General features: G+C 33.3%; 1 protein-coding gene across 1 annotated transcript in view; it reads right to left on the bottom strand.

Moving 5' to 3' along the window:
* The window catches only part of LOC148627958 (uncharacterized), a 166,940-nt gene that overhangs the window by 136,562 nt on the left and 7,559 nt on the right, over window positions 1-22,819 (bottom strand). The window contains exons 2-11 of the mRNA XM_088582284.1: window positions 13,376-13,780; window positions 12,939-13,192; window positions 12,080-12,248; window positions 11,621-11,662; window positions 7,900-8,037; window positions 5,100-6,064; window positions 3,711-4,743; window positions 2,012-2,253; window positions 1,465-1,648; window positions 1,151-1,248 (exon numbers count right to left, since the gene is read on the bottom strand). Of these exons, the coding sequence (XP_088438410.1) occupies window positions 1,151-1,248; window positions 1,465-1,648; window positions 2,012-2,253; window positions 3,711-4,743; window positions 5,100-6,064; window positions 7,900-8,037; window positions 11,621-11,662; window positions 12,080-12,248; window positions 12,939-13,163 (3,096 nt within the window). The 5' untranslated portion in view covers window positions 13,164-13,192; window positions 13,376-13,780. The remainder of the gene's footprint in view (window positions 1-1,150; window positions 1,249-1,464; window positions 1,649-2,011; window positions 2,254-3,710; window positions 4,744-5,099; window positions 6,065-7,899; window positions 8,038-11,620; window positions 11,663-12,079; window positions 12,249-12,938; window positions 13,193-13,375; window positions 13,781-22,819) is intronic.

Below are 22,819 nucleotides of genomic sequence, written 5' to 3'. Positions count from 1 at the left end.
AAGGCAATGTTATAGTCAATTTGACATTATGTTATTGGAAATTGCCATTTTTATTTTCTTATCATAGTATCATGGCAGTATACATAGCCTGAGACAGTAAGAAAAATAGATATAACAAATGACAAACCCCAGCCATTTTATAATTCTTACCCACTGTAACTCTTTCAATATCTGAAAGCTAAAGCAACACCAGTAATTTCAATTTCAAAATTTCCAACCAATAACCTTTAATATTTAAGATACTTCATGATAACCATGATGATAGGCAGGAAAAATCAGGCTTTAAAATTCAATGTTGCTTTTGGGATAAACATTTAAGTACCAGTCCTTATAAAATTCAGACACTGCCAAAGGTAGAGTGATTCATGGTGTAGAAAAACTCACCGAACCAATCATCCTCCTCAGTCTATACACTATATATTTTTACAAATCAACAGACCTTTCTGGATTCAGATCTGTAATTTTGAGAAAACCATCATTTCATCTCCAACTAAAAATCATCCAAAGCAAATCAAGAATGCTAACTCTTGCAAAGTGTTAAGTAGCCGCCTTTGTAATAATCATGCAAAATCTGAAAAATGTGATACACCCAAAAAAAGGCTACATATTTTTATTTTTGTAATTAAGTTGTTTTATGGGTCTATACTATGAAATGTGTAATTATTCATTCAAATCTGCCTGCTCTTAGGAGATAATCCGCATTGAAAATCCAGTAGATTCTATTGTATTTGAGTGCCATTTACAGAGTTATCTCCCTTAATTTTGAAATCTACAGTGCATTCTATATAATTTTTATCGCCTAAGAGCACGGGTTATATGAAAAACCACGTTAATTTCTGTTTACTATGACATTTCAAACAAAATATCAAAAATAAAAAAATGTAGGCTTTTTACCCATGAATCACATTTTGCATGATCCTTAGCTGGAGTGCTAGTTAATTTCATACACAATCTATATAATTTTTATCTCAAAAGTGCAGCATCTGGATGACAAACTAAGACTGGCAATATGATGTGTATCTGTTTCTGAATTAGAAATAAAAGTGAATTCAGTGGGATTTTGACATGCATGAATCACCCATTGCCTGATATTCAGAAAGACTGCTACTTAATGGCTTTTATCACTATCCTTAAATAAAGGAATACTTACTGATGGTTTCTGGCATTTATTGTCTACTCTGAGATTTCTACTGGTGTCACTATGGAAATACATCATTCCTGGACCTCCAGGTTCATGACCAGAACCCCCTATAATAGTCAATATAATTTTTTTTTCATTATTATAACTTTAACAGTTCTATTCATTATAACATTTTAAGTGTATGCGGTGATCAAATTTTTGCTATTTAGACTATTTATAAGCATAAACAATTGAATCAATATAATTTCTACATTTCATTCCAAAATATATTTTTAAAAAATTCACTTAGCTCATTTAAAAAAATAACTACAAGTAACACAAACCTTTTGTGATAATATGTCCACTTTCATAAACTCCATGCTTAAAGAAGAAGTTTATACGCCCACCAGAGCCACCACCACCATTACTATTTCCATTACCACCATTGCAGTATAAATATCCTGTCATAGAAATGGTACCACTTCGAACATAGATAGAGCCACCAGACCCACCACCTGCATGGGAGCCCTGAAAAAGCGAAAAATGTACAGTTATGAGATATGATAGATTTCAAGATTTGGGAGATTATACAAAGCAAACTACTTAGGACAGCAAGTAAATAGAAATTGCCCAACATTAGCAACATCCCAGCCATTGATTCAGACTTCTCTTTTATCAATGGAAATTAATATAATTTCATGAATTTGCTTTAACCAAGAAACCCACGAAATCAAAGTCTTAATCTATGTATAAAAATAAAACCAGGGTGAACCAAACTACACAAGTATAAAATTTTTCTTATTGCTCTTGAAGTACTTTGGGTACAAACAAGTCTTTCACAAAGTATACGCTTTCAATTTCTAATTTTTATATCTTCATAACTATACCAACCACAGCATTGTCACCATTGGCCCTCATTGATCCGGTCAACTGGAACTCAGTAACCACCTCAGCATGAAATCTACCTCCACCTCGCCCACCTCTACCATTACTCGATGTACCACCTCCACTACCCCATGTTCCCACAGTGTAGATACTACCATATGGCATCACAGCATGGGGCCCAGAGCCACGCCCACCTCTGGCTCCATAGCTACCTCCACTGGCCCCTGATGAATAGGATACTCCAGCTCCTATAAACAAATTATGAAAATTCACTACTTTGTTGAATAGAAATGACTGTATATCTCTTTCTTTTTGTTTCAGATTTGATTGTGTTTTTGGCCTTGAAATTGAAATTTTAACCATGCAATCAAGCCCATTTAACTTTCAGCCAATGAGAAGTTGGTAATTTTTAATCTGGAATTCATAATTTTTTTACATGGAATTGGAAGGAAGAACAAAATAAAACCATAATCTCAACTCTTGGCTTTTTGACAAAATGCAAGTACATGTAATGTGACGATTATGGCATAAAAGGTAATAAACACCATCACTCAACATTTCATTAAATTGGACACAGGTCAATTTGTCCCAATTCCAATTTGTAATACAAAAAAGTAAAGAACTAACCTTTCAGCTGCCAGTAAGCTAGTTCAATTTTAAATACGATACAAAGTACAACTTATCGTTTGATTCTGTTGTAATGAAATGCACACGGATTCTAAACAGCGAGGTGAATGGAAATTTGATATATCCCGCATTACTCTATGTATCAGAACATCTGGTATTAATCACTGTGTTTAATTTGTGTATTTTATTTGTATACATGTTATGAAAACATGTCTTAAATGATATGTGACAGAAACATTTTCAAGTATGCAAAAATGATCATATGAAAAAACAATGCATACTTCACTTAATAATATCTGATCAAGTATTCTTGTCTGCGTAATTTCAAATGTTCATATTATTAAAAAAAACACAAATTGAGCCAAGTCAGTTTGAAGTGGTAATTTAACAAGTTTACTGTTAGTCTTTGAAATTAGAATCCATAAATAATCATGTCAAGATTTATGTAGCAATTTTTGAATAGGACATTGGCATGGTGTGGTCTACCCAACATCATACCAACCATTGATATATATATAATTGACAGACCAACATAGACAATTTAACTTGTTGGGCAGGTGTCGATGGGCCAACACTGGCCCAATAATATACAGCCAACAGTTGGTGAACACACGTTGGCCCAATGATGGCATGCCAACGCCAACAAGTTGCCAACCGTGCCAACAACATGATACATTTTCCTGACATGTACATGCTTTCTGGGACCTTTTTGTTAAAAGTTAAGCAAAAATGAGTGATAAATATTAGCCTGGAACAGGGAGTGTAGTCTTCTTTATATAACTTATCAAGGTGTCTTATACAAAATTATCTTATCATTTCACTTCATATAATTAGAAATAAAACGATTCAAATTGTCCAAAATTGGGACAAATTGACCAGACACCGATTGATTGATTGACTCATTGACTGATTGATCGATTGATTGATTGATTGTTACTGGTTTCCTGTTCTCATTTATTAAGTAAAATTACTTACTTGATGATATAAGACACATGCAAATTTTCTATAAACAAATATAGGCTAACAGGCACATTTTCTTACTTTTTACAGCAAACAAATATATTCAAATAAGACAAACCTGGTCCTTCATCATTAAGATATCCACCACCAGAAATATCAAGTGTGCCTGAAACTGCCATCTGATTGGTCTCAACATACAGTGATCCTGCCTGGAAAGTTCCGCTGACTGTAATGTTGTCAGACACAAGTATGTTTGATTGAGTATTTCCTTCATTTGTATTGGTTGGCCACCTCCTGAAATCAATATCCAGTAAACCAGCCACAACCAGACTGGTATCCTCAAGAGTCACCGGTGTTGTAATGTTGACCTTGCCAGTAGATGTCACTGTGAAATACTTAATTTTAATGTTTGATTTAGGCTGTGCTGTTAGTGTTCCACTGATTGTAGCATCATGGATATCAAAATTAGTGTCTCCTGCCTCAAATAAACTACCAGCATGTGTGTATAGATGGTCAGCATGGATGGAAGAGTTAGATGCAAATGGACCAATAGGGTGAGAGGATTCAGAATCAAAAGTCACATGACCAGCCAAACCAACAGAAATGGTTAAACCTTTGACAGAAGTTGGTGGTCTCATCACAACAGATTTATATGAGTTGAATGTTCCATTGATATCTGCTGTTTCAATCAATAGAGGGTACTCAGTCTCAAATTCTAAAGTTGATGATCCATTGTGAAGGTACATGTAGTTCCAACCATCATCTGTTTCATTTTCATAACTGTTCAATATTTTACCAGCTTTCATTAGACCATTAATGTACAGGTAATGAAATGGCATTTCTGAAATACCTGTCCATGATCTACTGGATTGGGCACTGTTGTCAAGGATAACAGTCCCTGCTTCACCAATAGTTAGGATTTCAACTTTCTTCAACCTTTGACCCCTGAAAATTACTGGTGAGTAGGATTTGAACATTCCATAAACAGCCAATTCATGGACTAGGAATTCATCAAATGCAGTAAAAAGAAAGTTTCCAGCGCCACCTACAACAATCTTGTCAATTCCAGGGTCTGTACTTAGGAGCTTGGCATCCAGGTTACCATTCACAATTAAGTACCTGGCTCTAATGTTGCTAAATGGTGTAGAAACCTAGGAATAATGGAAAAACACAATAATACCATATTACAAGCCATGCCTAAACAATAGCTTAAAATCTTACCAATAATAAGTAAAATTTATGTGTGTGAACAACTAATTGTATAATTTTAAGATAAATGAAATGAACTTGATGAAACTTCAGAAAATACATCTTTTTTCTATAATATATATGTTCAGTGATTTTTTTTTAAACTGAAGTGCTAGGAAGAAAAAAATCAAACCATAATCTCAGCTCATAGATTTTTGACAAAATGTAAGTATGAGATAATAGTACCCTTTTCCATCAAAAGTCAAAACGGCAATTACTTAACTCAAAAGATAATTAATTATATGTATGTAAATGATACCTCTTTTCCATCGACAAGTTTTGGTGATGACTGATGATTAAGGTATAAATGTCCTCCATCATCCAGAACAAATACCTCAATTCGTAGGTCAGAACTGTTCAATGACTTAAATTCGACAATGTTGTCAATCTTAGTTGTTCCATCTGCCCAAAAAGAGTTGGTCAAAATAGGGCCATCAGCAGTAAACTCAAAATCACCATAGTAACCAACTTTCAGTATCTCAGCTCCACTTCCAAAGTTTATTGTACCTGGTTTGAAGTAGCCATTGATGTAAACAAATTCACATTCAACAGTAATGTTACCTTTGTCATTCCAAACAAGTCTTGAACCAGAGCCAGTTATTTGGAAAGACTGACATGGATGAACGATAGAAACTTCCTGGCTACTTAAATTCACTGATCCATGAATGGAAACAATCTTACCAATGTACATATCTGCTGAAACTGGAGTCATTTCAACAGTTCCATCTTTTCCAACTGTGAATTCATCAATTCCTGTTATGTTAATGACATCACTTTTAAACTGACCATACACACGGAAAATTTCAGTGTCCAAAGGAAAAATGCCTCCTCCTGAGAGTGGGATGGTGGTCATAATACCAGTTGTTCCAACCAAGAGTTCCCTCGATGTAAAATTTTGTATCCCCATCGTCATGTTCCCGTTTATAATAAACTTTTCGCCATTGCTGAAAGTAATATTACCTAGAAGGTAAAGCCACTGGTTGATAATGATTTCAGATCCTGAGGCTGGTTCAATTATAGCTCCTGATTCAACAAAACATGGGGTGGTAAGAGTATCACCTAGTTTCAGGATGGCTTTTGGCAAAATATGAACAACTGATCTATTTGTGGCATCCGTAAGTATCTGAGATACAGTTGTATGGTTGGATATGACCACATGAGCTCCAAATGTAAGAATGATTTCGTAGATTTTAGTTGAGTCATCATTGATCCAAGCTGCAGCTCCTACAGAAAAATATCAATAGGTTAAAAAAAATCATTTTATTAAGTGTCAGTCACTGTAAGAATCAGGCAGTGGGTGAAACATGGTATGAAAAAAAAACACCATTTTGGTAGTGGAATTTGACTAGTTGCAACATCAAGGAAAACTGACAAGATTTTCCATATCATGTTGGTGAATTGAGTTATAATTTCATTGAAATGCACTGAAAAAGAACATTTCAAGGGCAGATAACTCTGTCAAAAACCACATTTTCTTATGAAAAATTTCTGCACAAAGTCAGTGATACAGAGATCAAATAATGGTCTTTTCAAATAGAGAAAGTATCTTTGAGTGATATTACATTGTCAGATCAGTGGGGGTTTAGACATGAATATTTCAGATTTTTCACATTTTGCCTGATTCTTACAAATACTTACACTTAATTCTTTTCCTTGTAGAGGGAAATATATTTATCTATTTATCTATCATATTTCCCTGAGCATTCCAATTATAAAAAGGTATGTGTATACTTAAAAAATGAAGAAACTTCAGTATTTATAATATCATAGTAATCTGTATGTTAATAAAGAAAAGAACAAACATTACTAATTATACTGTACATAGTGCAATTGACTGCCTTAAATGCTTGTCCTACAAAAGAGTTACTTACCTTTAAGAAGTAAAAATAAAAAAAAAAACAAATATGATTTGATAACCCTAACTTGACAAATTGCCTATTGCATGCCTGTTTGGATTTTTTGTGTTTTTACACTAACACAGGGTCAGAATTTAATTTTTTTTTAATTCAGTCATGTCATCTATTAGAAAAGCTGTTTGATACTTTAATTTTTTACATTCTTTTGTACTGTAGTGAAGTCTGGGGTATAGATATTGATACATGTACTTTTAATAACTCAGTTGTAGAAATTCATCAAGGAAATTCTTGATGTACATTGCAAAGCTACAAATGCTGCATGTCGTTCTGAACTTGGACGACTCCCACTTCACTCAAAAATTATGTTTTCCTGTGTTAAATTTTTAAATCATCTTCTTTCCTCAGAAAACACTTTGGCTTTCAAAATATTTCAAGCTACAGAAAACAATAACACTTGGACAAAGAGAATGTATTCTATTATCAATAAACTTGGTTTTTCACACATAATCTATCAAAAATGTAGCTTTAAACCTATTTTATCAAATATAAAACAATGAATAACCGATCAATTTATGCAAGAGCAACATTCCCAAATCCAAAATTCAAATAAACTAACATTTTATCGAAATGTACACATTGGATACAAACGAGCAAGCTTTGTTGATATTTTACAAAAAAGATCAGAAAGATCCTCTCTTTGCAGTATTAGAATCAGTAGCCATAATTTGGAAATAGAAAAAGGCCATCATCTATCAATTCCTGCAAACGAGAGATTATGTAAAGTTTGCAACTCTGGGGAGGTTGAAGATGAATTACATTTTTTGCTAAAATGTGAAAAATACTCCAAAGTTAGAAGTCAATTTATGTCCAAATTATCAAATATCCTCAAAAAAGATATTGATTCAATTAATTACTACACACTGAAACAATGTATATTCAGTGATTCATATACTATACTAAAGATTATCACTAATTTTTTAGATATTATTTTTTCTATCAGAAAATTTTTTTTATTTCATAACAAATATCTCTTAACATTTGATTAATATTCTATTTACATGTATACTGCTACTATATATGTTACTCTTTCATATATCAATTATATGGGCATTTCCCAATTATTGTAATTGTGTTTGTGCCAATAAAGAATATTATTATTATTATTATTATTATTATTATTATTATTATAACTTCATTACTTACCAGACTCTTTGACATCAAATTGTGAACAGTCCTTAATTTTCTTGATTTTTGGATCTTTTCCTCTAGCATCAACAACTAAAGATCCTACACCAGCATCAGATTGGGCCAAGAGTACTGTGCCTGGTCCTCCTGGGCCAGCTATAAGGTAATAAATAGTCCCAGATGAGAAACTAACAAATTAAGAAGTCATGGATAGGGACGGCTATACATGTATATCACTTGGCATATTGAACAGAATTCATTTGAATATTGAGTGACTTGAGGATAGGCGAAATGTTGCAGAAAGGCTTAAAAAGCAGCTGTACTATATAGAAGAATTTAGACCAAAAAAGAGTATAAACCAGAGACTGACAGAATTTGTTTTGTTTTTTGTTGCTGTTTTTTTTTTTATATTTTTGTTTGTTGATGCACAGTATCAGACGACGACTACATACGTTAACTAATAGCCGAAACATAAGGAGTGCAGAAATTTAATTGGCACTCAAACTATTCCCAAAGGCCTGATTAGTTTGTTACACTTTTCCAAAAGTCCCCCTCCGGATAGAATTGGAAAGACAAAAAAAAGACCCATAAGAGAACCAGAAAAGCTAGGGGAAACTGTGAACTTTTGGTATTTTGCACGTTTCTGAGGACAAAATGAAAAACAGTTTTGTTTCCTGCAACCAACAAGAAAAAATAGAGTAGGTAGGTAGGGAAATTATTTAATTTTTTTTTTTGCATGGAGTTCATGGGGAAACAAACTAGTCTTTAACAGTGCTTGAGACAAAATGGCCATAAAATATTTAGGGTAGGCACAAAAAAGGGTAGGCAGGTTAGTGGGATACAGACATTTTATTTTTTTGGTCTGAAATAATTTTACAGGGGGAAACAATCAGTATTTGGAGGTAAACTCAAGGTAACAAAGTTATTATTTGTTAAACTTTCAAATAAAACAAGATTTCACTCACATGGCCTTGCTCCCTGGCGCGGATCTGAGGACTGGTGTTCCGGGCATACGCCCCCCTAAATCGGTAAGAAAAAAGTTTGTCTCCACAAGTTTCACCCCATAATATTTTTGCCTTGCTTTACACGGCATTTAATTCAATTAACACCCCCCTAAACTCAAATCCTGGATCTGCCCCTGGATCACACTATCAAATTGGCAGCCCTACCGGTATATAACCACTATTGGGACTGTATATTTGATAGTGTGGATGAATATTAGAATGGAAGCAAGCGTTTGTGGTTCCAATCCCAAGAATGACCCCCCATGGACCCACCACTGCAAATACTCATTTATAGGCAGCTCGAGATAGGCAGTGTCTGCTACATATTATAGTACTTCAGAAAAAATCTAATATGATACATTATCCATTGCATAAAATTTCACCCAGATAATATTAATATTACATGTAGATGCGCCGTTCAAGATAGTATTCTTTGTTTCAATTCTACAGACAAAATTTTCAGGCCCCTGTGATGCACACGACATTTACACTTGTGGTCTCAGTAATAGACAGTATCGTATTAATTTTCCCCATAGACTTCTATAGTGAAGTGCATATTTTTAGGATTTTTAAAAAAATATGTAAATTGATTCAATAAAACTTTCACTTACGTAGCATTTCTAAGGACATGTGAAAAATAATTTCCCGCAAAGAAAATAGGGTGAGTCCACCAAGATCGGACAGAAAAGTAGCCTTGAACTAAAAATAGCCATTTTCCCTACTTTCACTTTCGTTTTGCACTCACCAAATCAACCTTTTCAGTGGAACATTTTTATGTTATTATGTTAGATTTTCTTTTAAAAAAAGTTCTTCATCTTACAGTGTGATGTTTGGTCTATTTCAAAAGTGATTATTCATATCTTTTGACGAAACATTAGTTTGTAGAGAGGCGAAAAGAAAATGCACTATATTTTTATAGCATCCATGTTTTAACGTACACCGCTCAGGGATATGCAATACGATACTGGTACCTTGTATGTAATATGGAACAATTTTAGACAAGGGAGTATAACGCATTATGGTGTTCATGATCAATCCTCGCATTGTCCGTACTGTGATACTTCATACATCAAAACAAATATTGTTTAACAACTTATCTCCAAGTCTCCCGTGCACTGGTAAATGGGCAACCGACTACAGTATATCTGGGCTGACAGGACTAATTTCACGGGAGGGGTGGGGGCGGAGCACTCACTTCTTATATATAGATATATATGATACTACCGGAAATGTTCCGATTAACGAGCCGGATTTTCAGCTGAATAGAGGTTACAGACCACCAATTTAACCAATGAGCATTTGGAACGTACGCAAAAAATAGTCCTACGCAGAAATTACCCCTGTTCCTCGTAGTGGTGTGAAAAAAGTTCTCATCTTATTTAAAAAATTTAAACAGTTTCTGAAAGGAAAAACATTTCTGTACATTTTATAGGTGCATTTTGCTTCTTGTGATGTGAAGCCTAATCTCCATTATGATTTCTAAATATACCCCTATCTTGTGAAAACACTGGGATTTCCCATGCTATTTATAGACCCTTCACTTCTGGTGACCAGTACTGCACTGCAAGTCTGCTAACCCCACATGCCATTCTGAGAATTGTGAGCTGACATATGTAGAATCATGCTGATATATTGTCCTCTGCAGGTTAAAGTTAAGGTAAAGTCCAGAGAAGCCATTGAATATTGTGAAATTAGCATAGAGGCCTATGGGGAGTGGAATTGGTTGTTTCTAGCCTATATGGGGTCAGATTTGACTGTCTAGAATTGTCAAAAAGGGGTATTCCTTAAGAACATCGGCATGCCTGTCAAGTCTCACGCAAGTTGATTTTGCGGCATTTTCCTTTAATCCATGGTGTTTTTTCACTTTAGAACTTTTAAACTTTTGCCAAATCTCACGCATTTGCATCTTGAAAGCTTGACAGCTCTGTACCTGGAATGGGATGCTCTTTTTTATGTAAGCAAGAAAAAGATTTATTGCAAGATTGCGAGATTTAATATCACACGTTAATCTATGTATCATAGGAATGTTTCTCTGGCAAGTGGTCTGTATTTGTCTACCATGGGGTATGTAGATCCATAAAACATTGTCTGAAATGGGGTCAGGGTTTTGAACAACCAGAATAACACCCTCACAATTTCAGACCATGCACCCTCTCCCCGTCGCAAAGAAAAAGGACTTTCTTATTTGATACTTTAATCAATGGTGTATATATATCCATTGTACACACTCAAGAATAAACAAGAAAGACGTGTAACCATGGTGACAAGAACTTGCTCCTTATATCAAATTTGCAGTCAGACTACAGTGTAAGATTAATAGTTGAGCCGAACTTACATATAGAAGTACTTCTAAGACAGTTAGAGTGGGGAAACACAGCATCCCAACCGCTAGTAAAACATACTCTGACCGAAGGCTGGGCTCCGCTACCAACACCAGTTGGTTCTACTAACCCACTTACATCGACCGTGAGACTTCTATTGGTATTCAAGGTCGTTAACCCCCCCCCCCCCCCACAAAAAAAAGCATCACATACTCAATGCACATTGTAAACAAAAACAAAAATGTCCCGAATCTCTTGAGATGTTTTTTGGGTGAATTCGTGGATTATATTTCTTTCTGAATTGAACTCCCCCACACTGCCCTCCCCTTTAGCATAATAATGGGGTAAGATTCAAAAATTCAATTTCTAGCTTTTCTATGGAAATTAGCCAACATTACTTAATACATTCTTTACCTTGGCTGTCACTACATGAGCTTGGTGGAACAGACTCTGTCCCTGAAAACAATATAGGTTATTGGTTAATACATCTTAATTATGTTTAATTATGTTTTAGTCAAGTCATTTTTTTTTCAGAGACAACAATACATGACAACTAAACATGACGCCGCTGTTACAAATCCATCTTCTGTAGTAAGTCGATGTCTCCCATCATAAGTTTTGAGCCACGATCAAGATTATACCTAAGAAATATAGGCTGCAAGAGTTTATTTATTTGTAATGCCGAGTTTTGTTTGTTTTTTTAGGGAGTCAAGAATCGCAACTATGAGCTGTTGTAATCAAAGTCGCGAGTTTATGCATGAAACTATATGTAGAATACATATCGAAACTTCATAATAAGTGCGGAATTTGCGTTTACACAATACAGGGAAGTTTATATCGAGCATGTAAATTGATACAATACGCATAACTCACCACAATTATCATAGCCATACAAAGCCACTGACAAACTAATGCCATTGTGCCACGTCAATGGATGGAATCTAAGTTTGGATGTGTAGATTGGTGCATACAAGTCGTTCGTCACTATTCCATTGGCATTAGTATTACCTTCAAATCCTTCGAACGGAAATGGTAGTGCAGCCTACATGAATGAATGAAAAACATAGCATATCCAAAATTCATTAACATCATTCAGTATCTACTAAAGACGTTTTAAGTGTATTCTTTCTTGTTTGTATATGTCATTGGTTATAATTTGTTTTTGTCGCATTTTCGCTTGACTGTGTCTCTGTTAAAATTAAACTTTACATAGAGTTCTACTTCAATGTACTCAATGTACCAAACGGAAGATGTTCACTGTCCTAGTTAGAATGATAATGGCCTGAGATGCCGAAATTATTTACCGTCAGTGGATGTCTGAAGATCAAACAAGTGTTTTTTTTTTTTCAACTTCGCTGGTCGAATTATTTATTGCTATGTTAATAAAAGGCAAAATTTTATGGTAAGAATTGTTAGAATCTGGACGGCCAAAATAAGTATATGCACCGTTTTAGTTTTTGTCTTTATTAGGTAAAGATATATACATGTAATTCCGGACTTTTTAGCAAAAATACTTTCAGAAAGAACTACCACTCATTATCAAAACAAAGTGTACTAAATGATTTCCAAATGTACAATTGTACATGATCTCTATTTTTAGCAACTGCATTTTATACGATCACTCGATCATCTATTGTCACTATCAAAAATAGAATTTGTGCTTCATGGTGAAGAAATAGACCATTAGTAAGCATCAAACAATCGTACTCAACGAGTACCGACCCCTACTTACCCAGTTACCACCAGTGTCGTTGTAGTAAGTAATTCTGTAAGTTTTCACCCACATACTCCAACTCGGATCTGATCTAGTGGCTACCCTGGTAATCCAAGCTGCAGTTGACATTCTAGCCTCTAGGTATTGGTCTGTATTGTAATTTTTAGCACGCCACGCATAAGAAGAGTGTTTTGACATATCTCCGTATGTTGACTGGTAATAACTGTAGGAAGTTGCAGTCATTGATTGAAGGGACCGTCGTAAGATGTTATCTAAAATAAAAGCATATACAAAATTTTATTTCTTATAACCTTTACCAAGTTATTTTATTTTTCTTATTAAAAGAATATTTTTCCTCAGTGAGCAAGTGGATTTAGATGTGAATGTGAACCTTTAAGGTTAATAAATAGATGATGGAAAAAATTCTTTCATATTACAAACAGTCAAATTCTTACCAACGATGTCACCACCATCTGCAATTATACCTCCGTCAAAACCATCTGACACCCTATGGGCAATCGAAATACGTCCTCCTCCACCCCCTCCACCAGTTCCGCTCCCGGCTCCTCCACGGGCAGTAATTAAACCTCCTCCTTTGAAGTAATCAGTTTCGATGTAAATGCTCCCACCGCTTCCCCCTCCACAGTCCCCCGTGTCATCGCCACCATTCGCGGAAACAAGACCTTCAATATGCACCGTGTCGTTTGCCTTTAGTGTAATAACACCTCCTCCTATACCGCCTGTTGAACAACCCCCACCGCTCCCATGGTGACGTGGGGCTTCTATTCCTCCGTATGTAATGGCTTGGTTTGAACTGAGGTAGGTTCCTAAACTGGACCCTCCACGCCCACCGTGAGAACCTGTCATGAACAGATTTGAGTTATTAAGTGAAAAACATAAATATAACGAACCCGATAAGCACCCAAAATATGAAGCATGGAATGAGTTGTATAGGAACTTTGGTAGATACAAAAAAAAACAAATATTCAGTTTAATTTTTAATATTAAGAAAGTGTTTTGTGATATAAGAAATCTAATTTGTAATATTAAAAAAATATTTTTTAATATTAGAAAGAATTTAATGCTCATTTTTGTCCACTTTGGCTTGCCATAGTGGGCAGTAATTTTGTTCTAAAGGTTTAATTATGGAGCTTACCTCAGAGGAGAGAAGTTTTAATAACTTAAACAAGCTAACCCATTTATGGCTAAGAATTTCTTTAAACAAACATACTGCAATACCGAGTTATGAATTCAGTAAAATTTTCCATTTTCAATAAAGCATTGGTACCATCAAAAATAAGGGTCCTTTTCCTAGAAGATTGCCGAGTAAAATATTTTAACGTTCAAAACGCAAGGACGGATAGACAAACAGGTTACGAACTAGAATGATTTATTTCAACCGTGTGATTATTAAATCATTTTGTGAAAATAATTAGGACTTTCTGATGATGAGTGTAATGCAAGAATATTTGTTGTCAGGCGAAATAAGCAACTAACACGCATGCAACAAGCAACGAACAGTACTGGATATAACTTTAAAATATCGGTGAACGTAGGTGATCTCTTCCGGGTACGCCGACGTGACTGAAACGCGTGAATGAGTATTTTGTACTTGAGTAGAAAATTTTAAATGAAGTTATTGTTAAATGTTTGACATGTATATGTAAAATTTTATTGAATCCCGTAAAATTGGTACTTCAATTACCATTCATTTACAGAGAGTTATTCAGATAATTATCTCTCAAAATTTAGAAATTTACATCCCTCCTTTGAAAAAAACAAACGCGTTTTGACATGTTTGAAATTGACCTTGAATAAATATTTAAAAATAGGAAAAATAAAACGTAGTTTGAAATGCGAAGTCGTTAACACTTCGTAAATATCTATAGTACGGAACTTCTTCCTGTTTCCATCTTTGAATTTGATGATATTTTTTTTTTTAAATTTGCGGTCCGTTAAAAACATAACACAAGGTGGTATAAATGGGAGGTGTTCCAATGAAAAGTCATCACGTTTGTCGTAAAGTTTGGTCAATAGTTTTCCTTTACCATCGATTTCTAAGTGTAGGTCAAGATATGAGGCTGACTTCACAGTCTCTGTAGTATCCTTTATTTGAAGTTCTTTGGGGTAGATGCGATGTATATATATATATATATATATATACATCGCATCTGTTGTTTAAATATTCTTACAACTTCTAATTTATGTAGTTCTAACTTTTAAATGAACATTGTTAACCCATATAATTTGGTTATACGTTGTTGTATTCGAGTAAACTATGATTAATATAAATATACATTATTTAAGAAATAAATCACGGAAAATCCATTTTATCATTGTTTTACCATGGGCATAAATGGTCAGTCCGTGGTAAAACAATGATAAAATGGAGTTTCCGTAATTTATTTCGATTCTAATAAGACAATGACGGTACTTTTTGTCAAGGAAGGCTATTTATAGCCTGAACTTGACATAGAGATCGTCGGCAAGTGGGTTTCAACCGGATGTGGGATATTGCCACATGGAACCGCCTAAATATCCCGCGGTCTGTTCTCTTTACCCTCCCCCTTTTCCACATTGAAAATGTACGTTAGTATATCGCTCCGCCACCGATCAATATGTAATGCTTTATTTTTCGTAATGGGAGTATTATGACATCAAAGCTTTTTGTAAAATTTGTTGAATTGCAATTTTTCTATGATTATGTGCTTATTTTAAACTATTTGAATTTTGTCTTCGCGAGCAGGACTATTTTTCTACTTGACCTGACGCAGGTCAAACACGGTACCTCCAATAACCGAAAACAATATGGTGTCGGTAGGACAAGTGACTAATTTCAAATTACTGACGCCATATTGATTATTACAGACTTAGGTTAGGTATCTAGAAAGTGCTGGAATACTATTAAAAAAATATTTGCAATGTGTTTAAATAACACAGTGAGCAATTATACCGCCCAAAACGTGTTTTACTGAGGTTTTCGGATTTTCGATTAACACCGAGGTTTTTGGTTATTCGAGCAACCCGGTTAAACATTCGCAAGAAGATGTCGGAAGTTTTTAATGACGGATTTTTTGGACCTGCAATGTACACTCTTGGACTTTTTAGTATACTGTTAAGATGGGTCCTGTAGGTTTAAAAGTGTTAATTTTTTTGTCTTACCATGTAATTCAATATAGACTACTATCATGACTATAAAAATCTATTGAGAATGTCGAGAGCTTCTAATAACGGTTTTTCGGAGCTGCAATGTACGCTTTTTCATGTACAAAAAACGTAAATATAGTATTAATGTTTATGATTATAGTGAGGGTGCGGGGGGGGGCATCCCTTCTTTTCATAGGAAAATTAAAATTTTTGATGTGTAAAATTGACAAAAATGGCAAATATTGTCCTAGCACCCCCTTCTTCTGAGGAACCCAAGCTGCCAACCCTCATTTTCAAAGTGTGTGGTTCCGCCTGTGCCAGATCCTGAAGGTTTGAAAGTGTTCTATGTATAGTGTTTATAAATTACAGGTATTTTTGTGAACAATTTTGATAAAAAATATTTTTACATATGCTAAAAGTTTTCAAGTTGTTATATATTTGATACAGTGTGTTTGATTTGATCCCAGGAATTTAAAATGCAAGCAATGTGTACATGTACATGAATAAACATACAAATGTACATGTAGCAAACAGTATGAAGTATTTAAACTAGAAAATAATCATTCGAATCAAGGAATTGTTAAATTAATATGATTTCAACACAGAAACATTAACAAAATGTATGTTTCAAAAGTAAGAATGAAAGACAATATGATTAAATTTAGATCTTAATTGCTCCCCCTTTTTTCTATGTCACATGAAGTCATGCGACAAATAAAAAAGGGGGAGCAATTAAAATCTAATCTGAATTAGATTGGGATGAAATGAGGCTATGTGGCATATTTATCACATTCAGTAGTTGATCTTGATCTATCAAAAAGAGGGATATCTAGTAGAAATTAGGTATTTATATGTAGCCAAACAAACTTTAAGAGCATAAAGAGTCCACGCTTATCACATTCCTGCTGAAAATTTTCCTAAATATGTTAAAAATGATTTGATTACATTTTGATTGTATAAGAAATTGCCCCATTCTCAAATTTTTAATCATCATCATTTCGGCTGACCTGTGATTTAAATACTCTATATTGCACTCCTAGGCCTAGACCTATATCGCATACTATATATCACACCATTAGCCCTATATTGCATATCCTATATCATACCCTAAATACAAGCCTAGACCTATATTACATGCTGTACAAATGTATATCACACCCCTGGACCTATATGGCATACTGTATATCACACCCTTAGACCTACATGTATATCACATACACTATATCACATCGCTGGACTATATCGCACCCTTAGTCATACATGATGATATGCGCATCATATACTGCATATACTCCCCTAGACCTACACATATATATCATACCCTATATCACACCCTTAGACCTATATGGCATACCATATATCACACCCTTAGATCATATTACACACCCTATATCACATCTCTAGACCTACATTGAATACCCTATATCACACCCCTAGACCTATGTATATTGCATACCTTATATATATATGTCACATTCTACACAGAACACACTTGAAGTATAATTAAAATATATGTTTTAATGAACATGACATGCAATCTGTATCTGATGCGGTATCAATCCTCGACCTATATCACCCCGCGACCAATAGCCGTAAGTGGGTTGACATAGGAGTCTGGTGTTGATACTGCATGTGATACAGATTTTGGCATGTAATATTCAGTATGGAATGTATATATGTATTATATCCATATATATGTAAGTCATAATTGATTATCAATATGGTTCTTTTTTAGTGTATTGTCAAGATATACATTTAGAATGCAGATCTTAAAGTTAGATGCAGGATTTTCATGACACATGAAAGACACAGTCAATTAGGTTAGAAATTCTATGTCCATGAAAGTGGATTGAAAATATGATGAATATCAATATCAAAGTAGACCTTTCCTAGGATCTGATTTTCAGGGACATTCATACATGTACAATGTATTAGGTAAGTGAAGATATACATAGGTTTGTTCATATACTTCCAATGTACACAATGATTTAAAATTTTCAGAACTGGTGATAGGTTTACTGTAAACATTGCTAGTGTAGAACAGTTGTCATATGTCTTAGCAAAATTTGCAGTTTACATTTGTGTGTCTGTGAACAGGAAATTTATACTGAAAACTACAAAAAATACATGTGCATGTACTTTAACTATGGTTACTGGCATATGCAGCACAGTATTAATTAAAGATTTCTTACATGAAATTATGATATTTGTAATATAGTAATACATGTATCAAATTTGTTATATACTTTACAGTGTGACATTCATTAATTGCTCATAAATAAATCAACATACAGGGATGGATCCAGATATTTTGAAATGGAGGTCCAGACATCATTATAAATCATCAGGTAACTAGAAACCATACATGGGAGAAGCTCTAAAGCAATATCATTAGTAAACTTTCCAGTTTCTGTATTTAGAAGTTATGTCCAGTACATGAAATGACTTTAATTTATTGTTTGAAACTCAACACTTCAAACCACTTTAATGATATTCCTGGTTATGAGGGGATGTTTTAACAATGACCACCTGTCAGTCGGGTGAAAAATAACCTATTCTACTCTTACTTTTACCTGTTATTAACAGATATTGAAACAAAGATGTGCTTATGAAGTACACTGTACTACATTTTTGTAAAATTTGTTATGTTTTATTAAAGATAAATTTGAATTGTTTTAGAGATTAAGACAGCTGATAGAGATATTTTAAGAATAACATTTTAGAACACTAAAATATAATATATATTTATTGTATTAACTTTTATAATGTAAGGCAGAAATACTGTTTGCAAAATTTCATTCAACCAGTACTGACTAGGTGGCTTAAAAACCAGTAAAAACCTGGGACGGTGATAACCACCCAACCTCTATTTTTGCCTGATTTTGCGCACAATTATATGTACATGTAAGAATATTTCTCATCAAGAGGAGCTTTATGTACTTCCATACGATGTGGCTAAAATACATGTATATTTTCATGCATTTACATAATGTAACATATTGCAATTATCAAAGGCATTGTTATCATTTTTTCCTTGATTTCTTTTCAGTGGTAACCCCTTTTAAAGTTTCACTAGATGTAGCGAGAAGAAAGCAAAAGCAAAATTGACTATTTTTGTGCTGGGACACTATTTAGGCATGAAACAAAGTTCATGATTCTCAAGTGCTGGTACATGTCAATATCTCTTAATAAAAACTACAAATATGAAGTCTGATTTCGTTACACTTATTTGAAGGTAAAACATAAGAGTTACTTGTATTTTAATGTAATACATATTGGTAAAACAATCATGGAGAAAAAACATGAAAGAAATGCACAAGTATAAAACACTCTGCTTAAGCGCAATAATGATTCATCATAAAAAGTGGTACACATGGGGTACGGGTTCACTAGTAACCTTTTTGTTTCGGAAAGTAGAAAAGATGGATTTATATTCAAAGTGCATTTGTTATCAAGAAAAACATAATATTTCTTGTATTCACTACATCTCTTTATCCTTGATTTTCCACCTTGATTGGAATCTTAAATTGCTAAAATATATGAGGTTCAAACAAAAGATTTTTTTAGTTTAAAGATCTTTAAACTGCATAGTAGTTTTGATAACAAGAGTTTGTATCCTTGTTTGAATTGAAAAATTCTTAGAGAAAGGTAATTATTTATTGTACAAAAATATATAGGTTTGACATTTCCAACTCAGTGCCTAATCTAGACAACAATGACAAGGACAAGCTTTAGTAAATTCTGTTTGAAAACTAACAATATTGACATATTTGTTCATTTAATCTATTATAAATCACTGTCAAAGAGAGCACAAATAAGGATAAGTTTTTTTGCTCATCTCCAACCCGAAATGTCAAAGTGAGGATTTTTTATTACTTGGAAATTCCAACTTATATTGATAGTCAGTGATTCACAGTGGATATAATATTTTTGAAGAAATGCTGGTCTAGGTGTAAAGTGTCATGAAATTTGAGGACATAAACGTACAAAGCCAGAAATATTCAAAACAATAATAAAAAAAAGAAGATCCATAAATACATTAATAAACAAGCAGTATTGATATTCATTTCATTAAAACAGATGGTTCTCTCTAAAATAACTAAGTTTTTGATTGGTTTATTTAGCTTGCAATTTGGTTACATGAATATTTATGAGGTCTTCCTTGACTCAGTGTCTCAGCACTTTGATTTTACATTTTCGTGTCCTATTACGGGTACCATAGATGCATGCGCCATATTTGTCCATATTTGGCTGTACACTTTACGCTAGCTTTATATGTCATTGAAATGGTCGCTTGTGAAACTTTGCTTTGTATTTTATATAACGAAGGAAAGGGCGAACTAAGTAGAATGATGTTGGATATGGCAATTGTTGTTTGCATTATTAGGTCACAGTGTTCATTTATGGACAGGTACAATGTTTCATTCATTGACGATTGTTATTGTTTGGTTTCATACATGATGGCGCCCGTGGCCGGTGACGAATGCCACCGATTGTATGTGTAATTGATTTTGTGGAATAAACTAAAACTTTTCTAAAAAAATAACATAGATATTTTTATTAAATATAAAATTGATGTTCATTCACGCCACTGAAATGAATGAAAACAGCTGACACACATCGGAATGTTATGTGTTTTTGTTTACATTATTGAGGTGGGCTATGGCAAGTGGACAAAAATCAATATTTTGTAATATTAGAAAATGAATTTTTAATATCACAAAATCATTATTGAAATATTAGAAATTCACTTCGTAATATTAAAAATTCATTTTCCAATATTACAAATTCCTGATTTAGCAATATTATAAAAAATCACACATTTTTTAATATTACAAATTGAATTTGTAATATTAGGAAATGAATTTGTTATATTAAAAAATCACTTTGCAATATTGCAAAATCAGTCACATTTTTTTATTATTACAAAATCGTAACTTAATACGACAAGACCATTTTCTAATATTAGAAAATCAATTTCTAACATTAAAAAAACATTTTTTTTTATTAATGTTAGAAATTCAATTGAATTTTTAATTTTAAAAAAGTGTTTTGTGATATAAGAAATCTAATTTGTAATATTAGAAAATGAATTTGTAGTATTAAAAAATCATTTTTTTCATATTAGAAAACACTTACTTTCTAATATTTAAAATTCATTTTGTAATATTACAAATTCCTGATTTAGTAATATTATAAAATATCACACACATTGTAATATAACAAATTGAATTTGTAATATTAGAAAATCACTTTGCAATATTGCAAAATCACTCACATTTTTTAATATTACAAGATGATTTTCTAATATTAATAAATCGTAATTGGATAGGACAAATCCATTTTCTAATATTAGCAAATCAATTTCTAATGTTAAAAAATATTTTTGTTTTAATATTAGATATTCAGTTGAATTCTTAATATTAAGAAAGTGTTTTGTGATATAAGAAATCTACTTTGTAATATTAAAAAAATATTTTTTAATATTAGAAAGAATTTAATGCTCATTTTTGTCCACTTTGGCTTGCCATAGTGGGCAGTAATTTTGTTCTAAAGGTTTAATTATGGAGTTTACCTCAGAGGAGAGAAGTTTTAATAACTTAAACAAGCTAACCCATTTATGGCTAAGAATTTCTTTAAACAAACATACTGCAATACCGAGTTATGAATTCAGTAAAATTTTCCATTTTCAATAAAGCATTGGTACCATCAAAAATAAGGGTCCTTTTCCTAGAAGATTGCCGAGTAAAATATTTTAACGTTCAAAACGCAAGGACGGATAGACAAACAGGTTACGAACTAGAATGATTTATTTCAACCGTGTGATTATTAAATCATTTTGTGAAAATAATTAGGACTTTCTGATGATGAGTGTAATGCAAGAATATTTGTTGTCAGGCGAAATAAGCAACTAACACGCATGCAACAAGCAACGAACAGTACTGGATATAACTTTAAAATATCGGTGAACGTAGGTGATCTCTTCCGGGTACGCCGACGTGACTGAAACGCGTGAATGAGTATTTTGTACTTGAGTAGAAAATTTTAAATGAAGTTATTGTTAAATGTTTGACATGTATATGTAAAATTTTATTGAATCCCGTAAAATTGGTACTTCAATTACCATTCATTTACAGAGAGTTATTCAGATAATTATCTCTCAAAATTTAGAAATTTACATCCCTCCTTTGAAAAAAACAAACGCGTTTTGACATGTTTGAAGTTGACCTTGAATAAATATTTAAAAATAGGAAAAATAAAACGTATAGTCGGCGTCACATAAATAACATACTGTTAAAATTTGAATAAAAATATTTTCTACGACTTTATTGACACCAACCGTCGTTTAAATTGTCTTAAATGACTTGCTCATTCGTTTAGCCAAACAGCTTCTCAAAAACAAGTCGCTTATTAGCTTAAATCATGCGTAACAAATCCTTACGGGAAAATCCCATACTAATATCCGCCATGTTGGTTTTTACGGGACGATTTGTTTACAAACGAAGTTCGTAAGTTCCCGTCGAACTCCGGTGACAATCGTCTGCTTGATCAACTTCTCGGTATTGTACGTTGTTCGCGTAAAATAAATCCGAGATATCCGAAATAACGCCGAAGTGCATTCTGGGTTCTTCGGTTTTTGGACAAACCATTTAAACGTAAACAACATCTCCTAGCAACCCGATCACTGTAAACATGGCCGACTTTTTACAATGTAAATATTGCCACCTAGAATTAAAATCTGACCGGAATTT

The sequence above is a fragment of the Perna viridis genome, chromosome 1, assembly GCF_037379345.1.
Source record: "Perna viridis isolate PV_CMFRI_1.1 ecotype Kerala chromosome 1, ASM3737934v1, whole genome shotgun sequence".
NCBI lineage: Eukaryota > Metazoa > Mollusca > Bivalvia > Mytilida > Mytilidae > Perna > Perna viridis.
Note: the sequence above shows the minus strand (reverse complement) of the source record. Positions and strands in the feature narration are given on the sequence as shown.